Below are 23,628 nucleotides of genomic sequence, written 5' to 3'. Positions count from 1 at the left end.
TGGTAGACATAGAATATTCTGTTCTAGCATTGATGGGCTAAGGTTCAGAGATCAAGAATGTTGCTGGCTGCCTGGCGTTAAGCAGTCATCATCAATATGTATTTCCTCCTACTTTGGCATTTACTGAAATGGGTTTCAGTCCACAAGGATTGCATCCCCACCCTCTGGAACAAGGTGCATGAGTGCAGCCCCTGGGGGAGAGTGGGTGGGTGGGGAAAACATACCAGAGAAATACCAGACTTTCCCAATAAGTTTCCCCATTGACTTTCTCCCTGCAAACTTTGCACCCAAAAGGTCAGTGGGAAAACTCACAGGAAATCAGAAATAGCACCCACTCCCACAGCTTCCCCTCCTCTAATGGTCATTCTATTGATCTGTCTAAGTAAATGTTTCTGAAAAGATGACCCAATAGAGCCCAGGTTGTTTAGTGTAAATATAAATCTCAGTACTTTGGACACAGAAATACTTATAAAAAACAGAATTCAACCAAACCTGTTATTTAGATTACTGTAAGTTACCATTAATAGTGTATGATGATATATTGTACAATACTTCCAGGAACCATGAGAAGAATGTAGAATGTATAACTGCTCAGCAAGAAGATGTATGTAGTCTGATTTAAATCTTTTCATAAAAAAGGGTGTATTCATGAAGCTCTTACTGCCCAATAAGTATATTGTGAACTAGAGAAGGTTTGGATTGAAACATATTTTATTTCAAAAAAACTAATCAGGCAGTCATTTTTTAAAAAACCCAAACCTCCCCCTTTATTAGTCATAATAAATCATACAATAGGACAAGATTGCAGTCTGTGCCTCTAGCTCCAGCTATAGAATCCAAAGTTACAGATAAGTAAGTAAGTAGAGAGGGAGCGGGGCAGGGAGCAAGGGGAGGAATGAAGGAAGGAAGGAAGGAAGGAAGGAATGAAAGAAGGAAGGAAGGAAGGAAGGAAGGAAGGAAGGAAGGAAGGAAGGAAGGAAGGAAGGAAGGAAGGAGGATACTGGGAATAAGATGTAGCTATTTGACTTCCGGTTTGAGTCTCTTCACTGATAGACCAAAACCGTGATCGTGCACAGTTTTGATCCGTCCTCGCTGCCGGAGCGCCCTGAGCCGGCTGGTTTCGGGGCTAAGCCACCCCTTAGAGGTGGTGAAGAGGGGGGAGACTGCCAGCAGGGTTGAGAGCTGCATCTCTCCTCCTCAGCTGGCCATTACTCCCTTTCCCAAAGGCAGTTGCAGAGGTGGTCAGAAATGGCCACCTCAAAGAAGAACTCGACTGGAAAAGAATGTGCAGGAGGAAGATAAGAAGAGAAAGTCTTGGTTGACTGAGTCAAACTGCAAAAGCAACAACTCAAGGTACCCTGGAATTTAAACTAAAAAAAAATTACATTGTTCCCAAAGAAGATTTTGAAGCAGTGAAGGAGAGAGGGAAGGGAAAGGATTTGGTTTTTTTTTCCTCTTCCCTTCCATATATTTACAGCTAAGAGGTTTAAGCAAGAAATTGAAAAAAATCCACTTTGACATCAATAGGCATTTAAGCTGAAAATAAAATGTCAAAGGGATAATAAAGATTTCTGGATACTTAAAAGCTTTTAAAAGCAGGAAAGGAGAGAAAAAGAACAAAAAGGGCAGGATCTGGAAAAATGGAGGAGACTGCCTGGAACTAAAAGGAATTTACAGTGAAATCTCAAGAAGATTCCTAAAAGATACATTTTAACTGAAAGTTGGCAACAAAATAGTAGAACCCTAGGAAGAGAAAGTGGAAAAAAGAAGCAAGAAGAAACAGCTTTGGATTATTTGAATTACTTGGTGATCTCTGGATTTTTGGTTATTGCATTTAAATGACTAAAATCAATTGGGTGGTTGTTTAAAAGTGTTTAAAATGGCACCACTTTTAGAGGAGCTGAAAATGGAACTTAAAAAGTACAAAGAAGATGCACAAGAAGGGAGAGGTTCTTTTGGCTTCGTATTTCAACTCTTAGAAATAGAACTATGAAAAACAACAAGAAATGCTTGCAGAACAAGAATATTGGGACAAAGAAGAAGCCATCTTTAATGATCAAGTAATTTTATGTGGGGGCAAAAAAAGAAAGGGGGAAAAGAGAATGAAAAGTTTAAGATTTGAAAAAACAACCAAAAAGAAGAATAGTTTGAAAAATAAGTATAATATTAGAAAGCAACAGAAGAGGGGATTACAGAAGAGAGAATTAGAAGTAGAGAGACAAGGCGGTAAAACGGGGAGGGAGAAGAAGAGAGGGAAGAAGGAAAGGAAAAGAAGTTATAAAGGACAGAAACAAGATATAGAGAAACAGGGCAAAGGTATAAGAATTGAAAGTATAAGCCTGTTTAGAGATAATGGGTGAGAACTTAATTGTAAAAGGGATTCTGCAAAGGTACATAAGATAGTATTGTTATATTACAAATAGAAATAATTTTAGAAAATAAGCTTAAAATGATGGATAAAATATTTATCGTAATCTACTGGAATGTTTGTTAATAAACAAACAAAATAAAGTGAATGAGAGAATTAAATTAGGAAAGGATGGGAACATTTAAATTATTGTTAATGATTTATAAAATATGTGAAGAGAAATATGAAAAAAAAGAATTAATTATGGAAAGTTTATAAGTGTTCCCAAGGAAGTATGATATTTAATTGAAAAGAAATGTTAAAGATGTTAAGATTTTAATGAATATTAATGATAGAATTGAATTGGAATGGAATGAGTGTTATCTATCTATCTATCTATCTATCTATCTATCTATCTATATTCTTAAGTTTTCACGGGTACTTACATGTATGGCATTCAGCTTTTTTCGGGTATTTTCCCACATCATTGTAGTTGTGCTTTTAAAGTTGTAGCAACGTTTCAGCAGAATCTCATCTGCCATCATACAGAAGCCTGATGACCACAAACTCGAAGCCAAACAGCAGGATCACAGCTCACCAGCTCAAATCCCCCAGCAACTAAGACTAACCTGAGCACAACCAAGCCCCCACCTGAACAGAACATGCCTCCAGCCAATCAGAACACAGCCAGCCCCCCAACCAATCAGAACACAGCCAAACCCCCATCCAATCAAGTCACACCCCCATTAGCAGTTAAAAAGAAGAAGCAGCTGCAAGCTCACATCACTCTGAGAAGCACAGAGCCGAAGACACAAGCCTGAAGATGATGAATGAGACTTCATCGAAACGTTGCCTAGATACTTCCAATCTTATGTGGGAGAAAACCCGAATAACCAAAGATCCACATACAAATACACGCGAGAACCTCAGAAAACACACACACACACACACACACACACACACACACACACACACACACACATATATATATATATACCGTGTTTCTCATATAATAAGGCCGGGTCTTATTTTTTTTTGAGCCCCCCCAAAAATGGCTAGGTTGTCTTTTTGGGGGTGACTTAATTCCCCCACCCCTTGCATCTTCAGGCGGGCGGGCAGCGACAGCTTTGATGTTGACCTCGGCGTTGGTAGGGCATTTCGTATCGGGGTCAATGCAGGTAGCACCATATCCGGCTGTGCAACAAAAGTACTTCCTAATGGCAAGCCCCCCCACCATTCCCCCCCATTTTGCGTGTTTTAATATAGGCCTTAATTTGGGGGATGGGCTTAATTTCATTTCATGCCTATAAAACATGCTGGGACTTCCTATTGGAGGAGGCCGTATTGTTGGAGAAACAGGGTATATATATATTTGTTTTCTTAAGTTTTCATGGGTACTTACATGAACACTATACAGAAGCCTGATGATGGCAGATGAGATTCTGCCGAAACATTGCCACAACTTTAAAAGCACAACTACTATGATGTGGGAAAATACCCGAACAAAGCTGAATGCCATATATATATAATCTTTTTTAAAGAATATAGTGTGTATTTTAAGAATGTACCAAGCAGAATTCGATTGGAAGTTATGTATTATATTGAATGTTATAATCTTAAAAATATACATTGAAGCTTAAATAAGAGTTGAATAGATATAATTAAAAGATATAAAGGTGTCATACCCCAATTAGTAACTACAGGAGAAAAAATGTTTAATGAGAAAAGATACTATGAAATTGAAACAGGACAGACAAAAGTATAAATATAATGATTTGAATTTAGATGAGATAATCAAAATAAAGTTGAGAAAATTAAAAGAGGGGAAAAACTATGTAGAAAATGTAAAACAGTAATAAGATATGGAATAGAACACAAAAATGAGCATGAAATTGAGTTTGTGTCTGTATGAAGAAGTGTAACCCGGGACCATGCTATTTTCAAAAAAAGGTGTTTTATTTGTATTATGTTTGTGAAAACCCAAATAAAATTTTCAAAAAAAAAAAAAAAGATGCAGCTATTCAATTTTGGTTCTACCAAGTACCTGGGAAAATTCAAGTTCCTTTAGGACTGATTTATTCTCTCTTTTGAAATACAAAATATTTAAACAAAGTGCACATACATCTTGATAGATAAAAAACTAAAGGGAATAAGAGTTATGCAACTGTAATATTAAAATGCTTGAGACAATGTGACATTTTGCTGTGTCATTTTGCATTAAATATATCAAAGGTCCTTCACTAGTGCCTGCTTCCTGAAGCAATTCCTGGCCAATACTTTGTTACTGCAAACATTTCCTGGGAAATTCGTTGTTAGACTATTTGTTTAAATTTTGTTATACAAGAAGGCATGAAAAAGCCAATCTTCCCTTTTTCAGCTAGAGTAAACTAGAGGTCTGGGTAAAAAGAAACACAACATTGTTTATATTTCTCTCCACTTCCTTTTCGCCTTTACTTAAAAATTCTAAATGTTATAAAATGTTTTCATTTCTCTCTACTTCCTTTTCCACTCTGCCTAAAACTGAAATTAATCTTATAACACTGGTTTTAGTAGGATGATCATCAATCTTATACAAACAGTGCTACACTAATTTGCTTTTAATGCAGATAAGAATCTAATTGATGATTCTGCATACTTCCGCAATCTAATCAAACTGCTTGATATTCCATGGTTCATCTCCAACATAAGGAAGAACTTATTTGCATTTCTCTCCTTTCTAACACACCTTTCTGTTCCAAAGATTTGAGCAACTGACCAAACATAACCTTGATATAAACTTACTGTTTATTATGCAAATAACAGCCAATCATGTATTAGAACTGTTCTAAAGAGACACATAAAGGAAGTGGCTTTGTAGAAAACTGAAAGTGTTGAAGTGGGATTTGAAGGATTAAGCACGAAATAGTACATTTGTACTAGGCATTTTCTTTATATTACTTTTTATAACGAACTTTTCTTGGACTTAGGGTGAAACTGAGTGGAAAACCTTTTCAAAAGGGTCAGGAATTCTAGAACTACCACAATAGAGAGGGACTGCCACTGATTTCAGTATTATATTTTAAATATTTGTTTATAGTTAAAAATTAAACACAGGCATCTAAGAGGATTTGAGAGCAAGAACCTGTTCTGCTTGTGCAGATTTTTTCTTCATCATGAAACAAGGATCACTTCTTTTGTTTATATTATACCTATCACGTCATGTTTTTGCACAAGTGGTAAGCTTTCATTTCAATTAAATTGTGGTTGAGAAACTTTCCTTACTATATTTTAAGGTATTTTAAGGTATTTTAAACAGTTAATAAACGTCCTGTAAATTGTATATATTAAAATCTTAAGGGAATGAGTTAATTTCATAATTTGTGTTTCCTGTTGTTTTTTTCCTAGCAAGAGAATTACTTGATAGAGGAATGTGTGAAGAACAATTACACAGAGCTATCTTGTGAGAAAGTTTTTTGTCAGCCTTGGCAGACGTGTATAACAGGGACCTGTCACTGTAAAATACCTTACCAGTGCCCCAAAAATGGCACTTCAGTTTGTTCCAATATCAAAAAAAGCTTTCAAACTTACTGTCAGCTAAAAAGTTATGAGTGTCGGCAAAGATTCAGCAAATTTCTGAGCAGGGGGAGCTGTAACCCTGAAGGTAAAAAAAAAAAAAACCTTTCCCCGCCTTTTTTTAGCCATTTTTAACTTTAAGACTGAAATACAATACAGAAGTATTTTGTCAATGATAGGTACTTTGAGTAATTCTGTTCTATTTTGGACCAAATTCTAGAGATTACTGTGTGTTTCCCTTTCATATGTCTCATTTTCTTTCATAAATGGCTCAAACAAAAGTAGGATTGTGAAAAGTGGGCCATTAAAAATGAATTTGAAGGATGGGGACTGTCTAGTTTGGCAATCGGAAAAAAGTTCTATTAAACTCATATTTTAAAAAAAATATTCTAATGGCATATTTTTGATAAATGTAGATATTTGTAGATATTTACCCAACAAGTTGTTTTATTGGAGCATTTGTGCTTTGTTGCTGTAGATTAGCCAGTTTATAGCTAATAAAATCAATCTCTATCTTTTGTAAGGTGCATAAACATATATATTAATAGATTTTGTTGTGTTTTCTAGGTCGTTTTAATGTTTTTTTCAATGATACAAATGCATGGTCAGAAGGAATTATTCAAGTTGAAATAAACAACTCAAATAAATCATTCATATGCGGGAAAGGATTAACCATCCATGAAGCCAATGTGATCTGCAGACATCTTGGTTTTGTTAGGCAAGATTCTCTAATCGATTTTGTGTAGATTTTGTGCTAACTTTAAATAAAATATTGTTTGGAGAACAATAGTTCTTCCAATCCCTTCCTTTTTTAAAATACCTTTCGGGCGTAACACGCAGCTTATAGGATATCACGCCATCATTTGCCCCATTTTCAGGGGAAAAAGGCGGCATCCCGATATACTGTAAGTGAAAATATATTATAGCAGCTTTCTTCACTGTGTAGATTTACAAGCATCATTACAAAATCGCAATCTGTTGACAATATCATCTATATATAAAATTTCAGTCTTTTTACTTCAAGTAGCATCGGCAACCTTTGTGGGGCCAAGAACCTCATTCAGTCTTGTGTTATGCAGTGAGGCCAACATTCAAAAGTTGGAATGGTCAGAAAAAAAAATAGATGCGGCCATAGCAAAAATGTGTGATTAATTTCATGTGTAATCCACAACTTGAACAAATAAATATTTTGTAGCAATCACATGCCTATTCCTTTACTGCTCAGAAGAACATGAAGTTTTAAAAAAGAGGACAACACTTATTTTATGTGATTCATTTCCCCCCTCAAATAATTCACTGCAGGTAGATGAAGAAACGATTCTCTATAGCTGATTTATAGAAGAAATTATTAACACAATCAAAAAATAAAATCCCAAAAAAGAGAATATCCATAGCTCACTACTGAATTACAGAATGGTTGATGCACTAAGAATTTGATTATTTGTTGGCAAACATTCCATTGTCCAGTTACTAACATCAATGGCACTGATCATGTTACCTTGTTAGGTAATAACATACCTGCCAGCAAATAAGGAAACTCAGAGAATAACAAGGTAACAACAACAAAATTGTGCTACATTTTTTTACTTGAAAGGTAGCGTATATCCCTGCTGATGGTGATTTGTTGTTGTTAATGTCTAAACAGACAATTATTTCTTTCTTTTCAGTTATCTTTTTGTGCATCATCTTTTTTCCAGCTTTATTCTTCTCTTTCTCTGTTTTTCATTTCCCAGTGTGCTATTTCTTCCTTTGAACTCACTTCCCCATCTTCCATCTGCTTTTTTTCTCTGGGCATATCATTTTTCTGTCTACCTCTGGGGATGGGGTTTGATTTAAATTTATGATAATTTTACTTTGGGGGGAAAATACTTTTGCTCCCATTGTTCTTTTTCCCACCCTGAAATGAAAGATAATCTTAATTAAGATAAATGCCCTAAATCATAGATAATGATAAAGAATAGATACATTGTTTGTCAGGTGGAAAAATAAAAGCTAGTAACTAAGTGATTCATCTAATTGTAGAATGCTGGGACATGAACATTTGAATATGTTTGATTTGATTTGATTTTTTGCTGAAATGTACAGAGGAGCTGATAGCAAAGACTCTATTGAACCAGATGAAGACCAAGGTTCTCTTGAATGTCTTAAAGCAACTTGCAGAGGGACAGAGACAAGGCTAGCTGAATGCGGTTTAAGGAAAATGAGGTTGACCACTGGGAAGTTGGCTAAGGTGACCTGCAATAGTAGAGAACACAGAGGTTGGTAAAACATATAGTATAAATAACTAGCCATTTCTGATATTATAATTAGAAGTTAAAGACAAAAGTAGTTGCAATAAAATATAATGCAAAATGCTGATTTTTCAATGTTCCAGTGAGGCATATTCTCTTTTAGTCTCTTGCCTTGATTTAGTTATCCTCCAGTCAAAGACAATCAGCATTCTATAGCCACTGCAATGATCTGGCCTTGGTAGGGCTTTTTATGGATGTGACTGAATCCTAATTGATTCAATTAGAAGAGGGCATTATGGTCAATGAGTTCAACCTTCTCTTCTGTCCTACAAGTCAAAATGAAGTATCCCTGAAAGATATCCCTCCAGTGTTCACTTAAATTCGTTCAAGGAAGAGGAGCTACTACCTCCCTCGTTAGATAATTCTATTGTCAAACTGTTCTTGCTGTCAGAATTTTCTCCCCTAAAATTCAACTGATGCTTTCCAGAAGTGTTAATACAGGTTGTTCTTGACTTCTGAGCACAACTGAGCCCCAAATTTCTGTTGATAAGTGAGATATTTTTAAGTGAGTTTTGCCCCATTTTATGACTTTTCTTCCCCTAAGTGTTAAGTGAATCACTGCAGTTCCTACATTAGTAATATGATTGTTAAGTGAATCTGGATACCTTATTGACTTAGCTTGTCAGAAGGTTGTAAAAAGTGATCATATGACCCCATGATCCTGCAACCATGATAAATATGAGTCAGTTGCCAAGTGGCTGAAGTTTGATCACGTGACCATGGAGAAGCTGCAATGGTCATGTGAAAAATGATCATAAGTCACTTTTTTCAGTGCCGTTGTAATTTTGAATGGTTAATAAATGAACTGTTGTAAGTTAAGGACTACCTGTAACTGAAGGTAATGGGACCTATCTATATTCCATCAGATTTGAAAGGCAACATGTTGGAGTAATCTGATTTAACTATTTTATTTTCCACACCATGATTAATTAATAAACTATTGTTTTATTTATTCAACTTGTCAGATTGTAACGACAGAGAATTCCGCTGTGTCAATGGAAAATGTATCCGTTTAAATAAAATATGTGATGGAATGAATGACTGTGGTGATTTAAGTGATGAATTATGTTGCAAAGGTATGTTTCTTTTCTACCTGTATCTGTTCTATATAAACATACGTATTCATTGTACAGTACTTGTCATAACTTTTAACAAACCCTTACTTATTATATAATTATTTCTTTTCCAATAGCCTGCAAAAGGAAACATTTCCATTGTAACTCAGATGTGTGTATTCCAAGCAGCTATGTGTGTAATAATGAATTGGATTGCCTAACAGGAGAAGATGAACTCAATTGTAAGCATTGCTTTCTAAAATTATCTATGGCTAGGTTAAAACCATAATTTCCCCCATGGATATAAGCACTTGAATAAGTTTCAGAGATCAGGTTAGAATCAGCTATTATTGCTATTTAAAACTAGCATACAATATAGGCTTTCATATACCAGTAGCACTTAGGCTTATATACTGCTTAATAGTGCTTTACAGCCCTCTGTAAGTGGTTTACAGAGTCAGCCTATTGCCCCCAACAATCTGGGTCCTCATTTTATTGACCTCGGAAGGATGAAAGGCTGAGTCAATCTTGAGCCGATCAGGATCAAACTCCTGGCAATGAGCTGAATTAGCCTGCAATACTGCATTCTAACTGCTGTGTCACTGCAGCTCAGTAGCTGGATTCTAGTTGGGTGAATATGATAAGCATACAATATGATAATATAGGGGTATCAAACTCAATTTCACTGAGGGCCGCATCAGGGTTGTGTTTGACCTTGGGGGGGCGGGGGGGCATGGCCAGGGGGGCGTGGTCAGCATGACATCACTCGTGTTGGGGGCGCCTGTGGCGGCCCAAGCGCTCTGCCTGTGAAAACAGGCTCCTGAGCTCTGTTTTTGGCTGCAAAGGCTTCCTGAAACCCTCTGCCAGCAAAAAGCATACTTTTTGGTGAGGGGTTCACATGCAGCACTCGTAAGCTTCTTTTACTGGCAGAGGCACCATGGGCTGGTCCTTCACTATTTCCAGGGCAGCCCCGTGGGCCAGATCTAAGTACCACACAGGCCAGATCTGCGCCCCCAGCCCCCAGCCTTGAGTTTGACACCCCTGTATTAATGGCAGCCTGGTAATGATCTGATTATCAATCTGATTTACAACAGGGATATCAAACTAGATAGGTGGAAGAGTTGACTGAGATCAAAGGGCAGGATTTCGCTTTGAAACCTTCCTTCTTGGATTCATGCACTTCCTTAGAAGGGTAGGGGAACACCTGCTTTGTCACGTGTTTCATCTAATTCCCATTTCCCGCACTGGAGAAAGAGTGAATCAGATAAAATGGCTGGATGGGGCTAGTTGATTTCAAAACTCTTTATGATCAGGAATGTGAGAACTGCTGAAGTGATTTCAAATAATTTCTTTCCACAATGAGAAAAGCTTACGCCACAAACTGGAACAGGAACCACTTTACATTTTCCCAACTGACAATGACAAAGTACATTTAAAAAAAAAACAAATTTTATTAATTTTCAAAGACAATACACAAACAAACAAAACATAAAAACATAAAACATCTTTTCTGAAAGCTGCTTGATCCCAGATTACATCTCTTCATACAGATACCATTTAAATTCATGTTCATTTTATATACCATTCCATATCTTACCATTTTCCATTTTCAGTGGAGTAATCAGGAATGAAGCCAGTAGGCCAGATAAACCTCATAGTTTAGCAATTCCAAATTTCTGGTTTATACAAGCATCTTTTATATTTATTTATTTATTTTTATTTGTCAATTTCTTACAAGATAATAGGTATAAGTAAAAACATAGTTATGGATACATGAATACATATAAGAAAAATAAAAATAAAAAATATATAAAAGGGTGAGGTCAATAGTAGACAGTCTAAGGTTAAAGTTTTTAGGGTTTGGGGAAAAAAACCACAGTCAGGTAGAGTATTCCAGACATTGACCACTCTGTTGCTGAAGTCGTATTTCCTGCAATCAAGTTTGGTGCAATTAACCTTGGGTTTGTATCTATTGTTTGCTCTTGTGTTGTTATAGTTGAAGCTGAAGTACTCATTAACATGTAGGATATTGCAATGTATGATTTTATATACTATACTTAGATTGGACCGAAGGCGGCGTAGTGCTAAATTTTCTAGGTCTAGAATTTCAAGTCTGGTGGTATTCTCCAAGAGTAGAGGAGTGGAGAACTCTTCTTGTGAAATATTTCTGGACTTTCTCAACTGTGTTAATATCAGATACGTAATGTGAGTTCCAGACTGATGAGCTGTATTCGAGTATTGGTCTAGCAAATGTTTTGTATGCTCTAATTATTAGTGTAATAAGCTATGTAAGATTAGGTTAACGCCTTTTTGGCTATGTAGTTACAGTGGGCCCTAGCACTTAGATCATTTGAGATGAGTTCTCCAAGATCCTTGTCAGAGTTTGGATCATCAACCAGGTCTTGACTATTCAGCCTGTATTTTATTTTCTTATTTTTTTTTGCCAATATGTAGGACAGAGCATTTATTTGTTGAGATTTGAAGTTGCCATTTGTTTGACCATGCTGATACATTGTCAAGGTTTTTTTGAAGGGTAGCAGTATTGTCTGTGGTGTTGAATAGCTATACATCACCAGCAAAGAGAATGCAGTTACTCTTGATATGATCACAGAGGTCATTTATGTAGAGTATGAAAAGAGTTGGTCCTAGAACGCTGCCTTGGGGGACACCACTGTTGACAGGTACAGAATTTGATAGGACACTCCCAATTTTGACCAGTTGTTGTCTGTTTGACAGGAATGCTTCTATCCAATAATGCAGGTATCCAGAGATACCATAAGATTTTAGTTTTAGGAGTAGTTTGTCAAAGTCTTTACAGAAGTCTATGTAGATTGTGTCTATTGCTTTGCCCTGATCGAGTTGTGTAGTCCATATGTTTTTGCAGTGTAAGAGTTGCAGATTACAGGATAGTTTTTTTCTGAAACCAAGTTGTTTATTAGAGCAGTGGCCCCCAACCTTTCTTGAACCAGGGACCGGTTTCATGATTATTTATTCTTCCATGGACCGGTACCTGAGTAATGCGAGACTCCACCGCCACCGGGACGGCTCTTTGTTCAAAGCCGACCCCGCTTCGATGGAACTAAGGCGCGAGCACCCAAACACTGCTTTCCAACTGAAAACCCGGAAGTACTTTCCAACCGAAAACCTGGAAGCAACCGAAAACCTGGAAGCGCCGTCAAAACAAGATGGCGGCGCCCAAGCTTTGCGGCCCGGTAAAAAGTGATCCACGGACCGGTACTAGTTCAAGGACCGGTGGTTGGGGACCCCTGTATTACAGAGTAGGTTGTTTGTCTCTAAGTGGAGGATAATGGATTGGTTAATAACTGATTCCATGACTTTACAGGTCACACAGCATAAGGAGATTGGTGTGTAATTTTCAACTAGGCTGGGGTCTCCCTTTTTGAAGATGGGAATGACCGTGGCTTGTGACCATAGTTTTGGCAAGGAGCTGGTCCTGAAAGATTTTTCAAAGATTATGCTTAGAGGTTTGGCTATGGCAGTGGGTAGCTTTTTAAAGAAGTAGGCACATATTCCATCCAGTCCAATAGATAGGGATGGTTTTAGATTGCGCAGTGCTTTTTCGACAATGTCTTCTATAAAATCAATATGTATTAGATCACTTAGTTGTCTGTGGTTCGACTAGGAAATCCTGGGCATGATCCATTGCTGTTTACAAATACTGAGCCAAAGAATGTGCTAAAGATGTTGGCTTTAATAGTGTCGTCGTTTTGATCTTGGTGTCCAAATTGCTTAACTTCTCAAGGGCAATGGTGGCTGAAATTATGCAGAAGTGATCAAGAAAACCTGGTAAAAAAGATTTCTTTAGGGGAAACCTGATTACAGAAGGCTGGTATATTATTCATTTTAATGACTCACACAGGATTTTATTTGGAATCAATACAATCACTTGTTTTTTTTTAAAAGTGAGTTTTGTGGGCCTAATTTTAGCAAGTGGGTTGAAACAAGCTGATTCACTCCATGTCATAGTCTGCATATATAATTTTGTATTTTAAATCATTTATTTTTATTCATGTTTATTTTCATTAGGTAATAAAACTGGAAAAACTAAAGGTAAAATTCTTTGTATGCTTTGTTCCTCTATTTATTGCTCTAGTCTTAAATAGGATTGTCTCTTTATCATCTCAGCTGTTTGCTGGAAATCACGTAGTGGGGTGAAAACAAAATGATTGTTGCCTGGCTTTTTATCTGAGCTAATAATTACTCTGAATAATTTTAATAAGCTCTATCTGTGTCCTTGGAAATCTTGATTTGAAAGGGAGCCGTGGATATATTTAAAAAGACATATAAAATAAACTTCATATGCAGTAATTATAAAAATAAGATTTTAAATAAGGGCTTCCATATATGGGCTGCAAAAATCTGGGTGACAATTAATAGCAATCAATTATTTTGTTTTCTTTTTTTTAGCATCTATAAATAATAACATAGTGGAGATTTTGGCTTTAAGTTCCAAGGTTTATATTCTTTTTATACCATAAAAATAACTCCATGAATGTTGTTGTATACAGTTCATTTTTTATTAGTGTCATACTGAACATTAATTGTACAATCATTTTCTTTGTCTACCTTTTCAAGGTCATATTTTTGACACTACACTTTGGTGTTAAATAAGATTTAAAAGGCAAATAATAAGAATTTCACCGAAATGTTAACTATTATTCTACTTCAACAGAAACAGAAGGAAAAAAAAAGAAACAACAAAAATAAATTTGGCCAAAGAAAAAAGTAAATGTATACTGTAAAGTAAATATCTTACTAATATCATCATTCTTTAATTTTGTGCTCTTTCATTGTCTGCTTTGTAAGGTAAATTGGGAGATTGTTTTTATGCTTCCTGTGTTTTAAAGGTGAACGCATCAATAGCTAGGCAAAAACAGGACTGCACTGATTCCATATGTTCTACTGTTCACCTTCAACTCTTAGGAGTTTTGGCTGAATGTGATGAAACTATTTTAGAATCAAAGTACATGTAATGCTGAAAAACCAATAGGGGCTTAAAGGAGGTCTTGACATATTACACAAGGAGATATTTAATTATGTGAACCTCTAGTCTACTGCAATCCTAGCAGCAATCTGCTAAGCAATCAGCCTTAATCCACTATTTTACTTTTAGGCTTTTTTAAAATCAGATTTTACGTGCATGTGAGTCCAATTCTAACATCAAAAGCCATTAAAAACCACATAAAGGGGCACTCTAATAATAACAAGTAATTCTTCAATTAAATTTATCTATATTATCTACTGGGGAAATTTCTTTTACAATACTTTAAAATTAATTGCAATGTTTTTATTTCCTTGCAGAAGAATCAAATCAAGTTATAGAGTCCATGGATGAAGGTAAATGTGTAGATAAATTAGTCTAAAACCTCATATTTTAAAAGCAATCTTCTCTTTTTTCACATTTTTAAATTCGAGGGATGTGACAATATTCAAGTAGGGTTATGTACTTCAGTTGAATGTAAAGCAATTTTTTAAACTGAAATATCATCCATTTTTAAAGTGGCTCTGAATATAACTCAAATTTTACACTGTCATTAGAATCTTACCATATTGATTTTTAGTGAATTGAATTGGCATCCTTCAGTCTCAAGAGACTTGGTATTGTGCTATGAAACCGGTAACTGCCACTTCCCATGTTGTTTCTATGCTGTATGCAAAGCTGGAGTGTCCTCTCCAGAGCACAAGGCCTGGGTAATTTAATATGGAGGATAAACTGTTACCCAAGCAACAGTTCCCCCTTCTCCACGTCACTGAAATAGTCTAATGGAACAGCAGAGCCAATACGATTAGTTCCAGCTGTATCGCAGGAGTTACCAGAACGTGATTGTACACAGTCACGAACTACTTCCGGGACTCCAGCTCCAGATTTTCAGTGGACATCTGGGATAACTCTCCAAAATTTATTTATATATATATATATATATGTTTTCTGAGGTTCTCGCGGGTATTTGTATGTGGATCTTTGGTTGTTCGGGTTTTCTCCCGCGTAAGCTTCGAAGTATCTAGGCAACGTTTCGATGAAGTCTCATTCATCATCTTCAGGCTTCTGTCTTCGGCTCTGTGCTTCTCACTCTCACTCTCACTCATCTATTTTATATATATATATATATATATAGCTAATATTAAATATTTAATAATAAAGGCATTAAAAAACCTAAGCATATGTGTATTATGACCTTGCTTATTTGTTTTATTAAAGAAAGAAAAAGGATAAAGACTTTACTTCCTGTAGTATCCTGTGGCATTAGAAATCACACAGTTACTCGTCGGAAGAGAATCATTGGTGGATTTACTGCACAACCGGTAAATGCAAAAGGGGACATTTGGTTAAACTATAACATTGATAAGAATGCATAAATAGTGTACTAATTGGGTGCAATAAAGGTATCCACTGCCATAGCTGAACCTCTAAGCATAATCTTTGAAAAATCTTTCAAGACCAGCTCCTTGCCAAAACTATGGTCACAAGCCACGGTCATCCCCATCTTCAAAAAGGGAGACCCCAGCCTAGTTGAAAATTACAGACCAATCTCTTTATGCTGAGTCATCTGTAAAGTCATGGAATCAATTATTAATCAATCCATTATCTTCCACTTAGAGACAAACAACCTACTCTCTAATATACAATTTGGATTCAGAAAAAAACAATCCTGTAATCTGCATCTCTTACACTGCAAAAACATATGGACTACACAACTCGATCAGGGCAAAAAGATAGACGCAATCTACATAGACTTCTGTAAAGCCTTTGATTCAGTGGTACATGACAAACTACTACTAAAACTAAAATCTTATGGTATCTCTGGACAACTGAATAACTGGGTAGAAGCATTCCTATCAAACAGACAACAAATAGTCAAAATTGGGAGCATCCTATCAAATTCTGTACCTGTCAACAGTGGTGTCCCCCAAGGCAGTGTTCTAGGACCAACTCTCATCATACTCTACATAAATGATCTCTGTGATCATATTAAGAGCAACTGCGTTCTCTTCGTTGATGATGTAAAGCTATTCAACACCACAGACAATACTACTACCCTTCAAAAAGGCCTTGATTATGTATCAGAATGGTCAAACAAATGGCAACTTTAAATCTCAACAAATAAATGCTCTGTCTTACATATTGGCAGAAAAAAATCAGAAAATAAAATACAAGCTAAATAGTCAAGACCATGTTGAGGATCCAAACTTTGTCAAGGACCTTGGAATACTCATCTCAAATGATCTAAGTGCTAGAGCCCGCTGTAACTACATAGCCAAAAAGGCATTAAGAGTTGTTAATCTAATCCTACGTAGCTTTTTCTCTGGTAATATCACACTACTAACTAGAGCATACAAAATATTTGTTAGACCAATACTTGAATACAGCTCATCAGTCTGGAACCGATATCATGTATCTGATATTAACACAATTGAAAAAGTCTAGAAATATTTCACAAGAAGAGTTCTCTGCTCATCTGCTCATTGCAGAATACCTTATGCCACCAGACTTGAAACTCTAGACATAGAAAACCTAGAAATATGCCACCTCTGGTCTGATCTAAATATAGTATATAAAATCATACATTGCAATGTCCTACCTTCAAATGAATACTTCAGCTTCAATCATAACAATACAAGAGCACACAATAGATACAAACTCAAGGTTAATCGCACCAAACTTGACTGCAGGAAATACGACTTCAGCAACAGAGTGATCAATGTCTGGAATACTCTACCTGACTCTCTGGTTTCTTTCCCAAACCCCAAAAACTTTAACCTTAGACTATCTACTATTGATTCACCCCTTTCCTAAGAGGACTGTAGGGGGTGTGCATAAGTGCACCAATCGTGCCTACCATCCCTGTCCTATTGTTTTTTTTTTAATTTTTCTTATAAGTATCTATCTCATGTATTCAAAATTATATTTATTCTTATACCTGTATCTTGTAAGCGATTGACAAATCAGATAAATAATAAATAGAAGCGAAATGTCTTCTAAAGAAAAACAAGAAAGTCCAGTTGCCTATTATAGTTTCAATCCTTAATCCCTGCTTTCTTATTTCTCCCTTCTCTCTTTCTCTAAGATAGAGAACCAGAATGAACAGCACAAGTAAAATTAATATTCTGTAATATTTGGAGAATTGCTATGTATTCTACACATTTTGCTGTCTCTGTAGATTAAATAAATCTACTGATGGATAAAACATTAAGAGCTTGCTGGGTATATATGTATATATTACCAAAAACTGTTCTGGTTTTTAAAAGTGTACCCATAATAATCCAGATAGTTACATTGATTTTCTTTGGTCTCTTTCCCCCTTTTTAATAGCTTGAATTTCCCTGGCAAGTGGCCATTAGAGGCGAAGGACACTCAGTGAACTGTGGTGGGACATACATTGGAGGCTGTTGGGTTTTGACCGCTGCACACTGTGTTCGGTAGGAGACATTCTGTATTGTTATAACTCCTTAAAAGTTCTAAATTAAACTGATTGGGACTTGCTTGGAGCAATGGTTAAAGGAAAACAGGAATATCTGATAAAATCTTATACTGAAACCATAACAGACCAACTATTGTTAGTTATAAAAGTTTCCTTAAGAAATCTATTCAAAGTTCCTTACTTAGTTCTGAAACTATAATAATAGAGCATCAAATTCTGCTTGTAACATATGTTTGGGAGGAAGAAGGTATGGCTGTTGGTATTTGGTTTTACCTTGTGGACCTACTTCCATGGTCCTTTGGATTATGTAGAGCTGTGGTTGAATGTGGATAGAGGTAGGAAAGCATCTCAAAGTTCAGTATATAGCACTTGTGTGATTAGACGAGACATAGACATGGGTGCTTGTGTTTAAAGCATCTACATACACATAGAGCAGGGTTGGGAATTATGGCCTTTTTATAAATTGTGGATGTCAAATCCCAGAATTCCTGAGCCAGCATGGCTAGATCGGGAATTCTGGGAGTTGAAGTCCACATGTCATAAAAGGGCCATAGTTCCCCACCCTGACATAGAGCATTGAGTGCTCTGGTAGTGCCTCAGAAGAGACTAAATACAAACTCTCTAATGAATGTTAGAAATAACTGTAAAAAATATCTATAAAATCGTAGATTCATGAAGTTGAAATGGGTAGAGTATTCACATCATTCAGTTGACTCCTCTGCTTAGTTCAGGAATCCAAATTAATTACTCCTAATAGAAGGTCTTGTAGCCTCTGCTTGAATACTTCAGCAAAGGGAGCTCACCACAACTTTGGCTAACTGAATTTACCATTGAAGTATTCCTATTGTGGGGATTTTCTCTAATGTTTATTAAGAATCTGCCTTCCTATCAATTGTGTTAAGTATTTCTCTAAAAGTGGAAAATAACTATATAAAACACGTTGCTTCTTAATCAACTCAAAATCTAAATTGAGACAAATTTACTTTCCTATCAAGTTATAGCTTAAACAATATTTTTTTTTCCTTTTTGCTAGGAAGAGCCGTCTCCATATTTATAGGATTTGGACTGGGATGTTAGACTCATTAAAGTTCAATACCAGGATAGAAACATATTCTTTAGAGAACATGATAATACATGAGAACTATAACTCCAAAACGTATGAAAATGATATTGCTTTACTGGAGATGAGAACAAAAAATAGGGGGACTCCATGTTCTCCACCTGATACTGTACCAGCATGCATTCCCTGGTCACAATATATGTTCAGAAGTGGTCAACAATGTAAAGTATCTGGCTGGGGATTTGATGAAGGTAATTAATGCTTACTATTTGGTGAGATTATAAAAATGTTTTCTTCAGAGCGAATATGCTCATAGTCTAGCACCTATCTAAACTTCAGTGGCTATCTAGGTTCCATTAGATGACATAAAGCTGCGGAGAGGCCCTTTTATTGATAATGTTGTAACTGTTGATTGGGAATCATCCAGAGTTTGATATAATATGGGTGGTTAGATAAAAGTTTTAAATAAATAAAATTAGCTAGGTACATGTAGTCTTCACTTAACATCTGGCCACTGTTTTAAGTTATAACAGACATCCCCCCATCCCCAAAAGCTACTTATTACCATATTTTGAAGTTATGGCTGCTATAGTATCCCATGGTCATTTGCTCTTACAACCTTCAGCATGGATGTTGTAATGGCTGCCGTGCCTTTCTCCCCCATCTCACCCTTGGGCCTGCCCAGGGGTGGGATCCGACCAGAGTAACTACCGGTTCAGTGATTTACGATTTGCTGTGCGTGTGTGTGAATCGTCGTCAGGCTGCTGCCTGGACAGCTGAACAATGCTGCGCAGTGGTTGAAAAATCACTTTTTTCCTGCTTTTTCAACCGCAGCTGTGCCTCGCTCGGCAGCTGAAGTTGAAAAAGCAGGAAATAAAGCTCAGGTAAGAGCCTGGGCAGATGGGTGGGCCAAAACATCAGCAGACATAGAACTGGTTCTATATCTGCTGCTCTTCAGAGCAACCGGTTCTACAGACCTGGACAGAACTGGTAGAATCCCACCCCTGGGCCTGCCCATACTCCATTTACTTTCTGAAGATCTTTGGACCTCATCTTGGGGAAAGAGGGCAGGCCACTTATTCCTGGGATGTTCGGCTGCCTCCTAGAAGAGAGCACCAATTTCAGCATTTCTACAATTCTTAACAGGCATGTCAAAATGACATCCATTTCCCAGAGGTCGGTCCCAGGGACAGACCATACTGTTCTGCATTCCTAATGCAGTCTGCAAAGAGCTCTGAAAAGTGCCAGAGCTCTGAAGATCTTCAAATTATAAGCGCACAATGGATGACAGGGAAGCAACCTGGTGAAAAGTGGGGGGATGTCTGCAAGGATCTGGTGTGGGGAGAAGCAGGCCCAAGGACTGTGGGGACCCCAAGGGGTGGAGAGTGGAACATGGGGTATCTCAAGGGGTGGAGTAGGCCTTGGGTCAACCCTGAAGCACCCCTTATTCCATTTAACAGGCTGGGTGGTCATTTAACAACTGCATCAGGGAAAGCAGGGGGTTAGTGAGACTGTCTCACTTAACGGTCAACACCACAAAGAAAAAATGTGCAAAAATGTAATATTCTTAAATAGGATGAAAAAAAAATGCCTCACAATGTATACATTTTGAAAAAAGACATCCATGATTTTTTAAAATTTAAATTATTTGTCACAAATAGAATTGGATTAAGTCAATTTGAATTTTAAAATATTACAAAGATTTGATGAGCTACTGGAAATCATTTTGTAATTAAACTTTGGTATTCATTTATCTGACTCTTTCCCATTTGTTTAGAATTTACAAGGCAATATATTCTTAAGTGGGGTTATGTTAATCTAATGGATAACTGTACAGAAATCTACAAGAATCGATATTTCAAAGGAATGGAATGTGCCGGTGAGCATTCTTACCTATACTGTGACACCTTTACCTGAGCTGGTAGATAAAGTGGACCATCAAATGTTGGGCATCAATTTCAATATTGAATGTATCACCCCAATTTTGAATGGCATTCCTTTCCAGCCATCACAAACCAATTATGGATAGGTAATTTAAAACATTGTTTTGAGGAAGAATTTCATTGGCAACATCTATCCAGCTCTGGACACACAAGTTTTTATGCACTTTGGGTTTTCTTCCAGATTGACGTTGTTTTAATTCAGAATTAAAAGCCAGTATAGAATAAAGGTTCACATATTGAACTAGGGATTTGAGATCTCAGTTCAAGTTTACCTCAGCCATAGAAACTTAACATTGACATTGAATCATTTGCTATCAATTCAATCACAATCTCTCAATACCTCACAGGACGATTGGTTGTGACAAAAACAGGAACAAGGAATCTGTGTATATACCTTGAACTCCTGGAGGAAGGACAAGATGTAAATCTCAAAAAATAATAAAATAAAATAACAAAATGAGTGATAACAATAGTTTAACTGAATGAATTACAAATACTTTTGATTAAAAATCATAGCATACAAGTAATATACTGCATATGAGTAGTAGTAATTTTCAGTGAATGACCAGCAAATATGTGAAATTCTGCTTAAAAGTATAAAATGAAGAATGTTCATAGTCAACTCTTTTTGTTTTTCTTATTTCAGGTACAGATGATGGTTCTGTTGATGCCTGTAAAGGTGATTCAGGAGGACCTTTGGTTTGTTTTGACCCTAACAATGTGGGATATCTTTGGGGTATTGTGAGCTGGGGTGAAAACTGTGGTGAAAGGGGACATCCTGGTGTTTATACAAAAGTGGCACACTATTTTGATTGGATTGCTCGACATACTGGAATAAGTCTCATTTCCAAATACAATGTGTGATTGTTAGAATGCAAATATTCCCACCCAACCCCCTTTTACCAGCATTAATGATTAATTACCAGCATAAAGATCAACTAGAAAACTGGTGGCTCAGTTCAACATATATTAAGTACTTGAAGTTTAACTGATTTAACCAAGCAACAACAATAGTTCCTATACAATTTGAAATTTTGCTTTGTTGTTTGTGCCTTTGAGTCAGTCTTGACTCCAGGCAGCTGCCTGGTCCCTGCAATTTTGGTATGCAATTTGACTGGTCCCAGGCTGGCCAAGTGGCTTTGTGCCTAAGGCAGTTTCTAGCCTGATGCTTTAACCACAATACTAAACTGGAAATAGTAGAATTATTTGAAACATCTTCCTAAGTAGATACATATTACATATAAAAGTAGAGTTTAAGCCTGTTAAAATCTCTAGTACTTAAAAGCTTATTTCAATATGGATTATGCCCCAGAAGAAGAGCTTTAGTGACCTATAAAATTTTACATTAATGGCTTTAAAACCTTGCTGACTTTTTAGAAAAATTTGCTCTATTTTTTATATATTCACTTTGTATATTCAAATAAAAAAATGATGCATGCAACAAGCAATAAGTTTCTCATTGGTTTTGTTTTGTATTAAGGTCCACTAACTACACATGTTAGTGATATAACAATATTATAAATAAGTATACATCCTAGCATATAACAGAGTACTACTACATACTGTTTTCCATATCATTTAAATCCAGAAAGGTGAAACATATCAAATGGCACATATTTCTTACAAAAATCTATAGCACAGGCAGGTTTTCATATTCTAGAAACATGCCACAGAATGAAAAACTTGTTTGCCACTATTTAGAAATAAGCAGAATAAGGCATCACAATTTGGTAGTATCTACTGAAAAAGATTAAGTCCTGGACAGGCAGCTACAGGTAAAAGCTTATTTACTTGCAAGACAGCAAGGACAATGTTTCTCTTTTCTCTTTCTTATTTAAAATGGCAGAGAACCCAAAGTAATCTATATACATTTCTAAGAGAAAGGAAAGTAATTGAACCACAAATGCAAAAAGACAAGCCAAAGGGAAAACAAAAGGAAGCTTGACGGAATTAGGATGTTTCTTCTTTCAGCAGTGGACATGCGAATAACTACAAGGTTAATAGATATACAATGCTGGAGGCATTGTTGTGATCAGGAAAAGGTTCAGGCAACTTTAAGAGAGATAAAAAATTAGGAAAGAGCATTCATTTAAGAAATCTTTGTAGGGGAAGGGAAGAGAAGGGAAGGGAAGGGAAGAGAAAGGGCAGGGAATATGCTCAGGCTTCCACTGAAGTGTGGAATTCGACAGCTGTCCAAAAGAACTACAGGCCTATAGTGGAGATGAGTGAATCACTGCTGAAGGGAATGGAATTGGCAATCTGCAAACAAGACATGATACCAAGGAAACGTGTCCATTCTCAGGTGCAAAGCAACAGGGTGTGAAAAACAGATTGACCTCATTAATCAAACCTAAAATGTAATAATGTGGATAATCCATCACCCAATGAATTCATTCAACATATGGTGCTTAATGGAACTATGTCTACATGAAGGAAGGTATACAGTGGGATAGTTAAGGGTTCTGTCTTCAGCCCAGTTCTATCTTTGGCTGCACCAATGGAAGTATAATATCAATATGATGGAAAGTTATTGTTCCTCTGCATGCTGGTCAGGGGATATCATATCTGGTTTTGTTCTACACAAGAAGGGTGCTGAGAAAATAGGAAGAGGGTAAAGAAGAGCAATAATGATGATTAAGGCATAGAGGATGAATTCTATGAAGAATAGTAAAAGAACTTAAAGAAGAGAAAGCTAAAGAGAAACATGACACAGTCTTTCATTATTAGAAGTCATCAGGAAGAGGAGGTAAATTTATTCTTTATAGTGCCTAAAGGTAGGACAAGAACTCCTATGTTGAAACTTAAATGAGATGCAAATTCAAAATAAGGAGTCATTTCCTGAGCACTATTAAGCAATGAAATTTTTGGAGTTGTTAGTGCTCCATCACTGGAAGGTTTTTTTTAGGGCATGGTCTAAGGACATGTCCAAAGAAGGGATA

The 23,628-nt window shown here is 36.4% G+C and overlaps 1 protein-coding gene across 1 annotated transcript; it reads left to right on the top strand.

Moving 5' to 3' along the window:
• The first annotated feature begins 5,213 nt into the window (after window positions 1-5,213).
• Window positions 5,214-22,140, top strand: CFI (complement factor I). The gene is made up of 13 exons (XM_026698222.2): window positions 5,214-5,562; window positions 5,732-5,987; window positions 6,467-6,617; window positions 7,985-8,157; window positions 9,156-9,266; window positions 9,383-9,487; window positions 13,293-13,316; window positions 14,568-14,603; window positions 15,466-15,569; window positions 17,578-17,684; window positions 18,720-18,997; window positions 20,524-20,625; window positions 21,336-22,140. The coding sequence occupies exons 1-13, from the start codon at window positions 5,500-5,502 to the stop codon at window positions 21,551-21,553; spliced, it is 1,728 nt and encodes a 575-aa protein (XP_026554007.1). The 5' UTR covers window positions 5,214-5,499; the 3' UTR covers window positions 21,554-22,140.
• The last annotated feature ends 1,488 nt before the right edge of the window (window positions 22,141-23,628 follow it).

Source organism: Pseudonaja textilis, chromosome 6 (assembly GCF_049901715.1).
Source record: "Pseudonaja textilis isolate UNSWEBS1 chromosome 6, rPseTex1.2, whole genome shotgun sequence".
Taxonomy (NCBI): domain Eukaryota; kingdom Metazoa; phylum Chordata; class Lepidosauria; order Squamata; family Elapidae; genus Pseudonaja; species Pseudonaja textilis.
The sequence above is the reverse complement of the archived record's forward strand: the minus strand, read 5'-3'. Positions and strand labels throughout refer to the sequence as shown.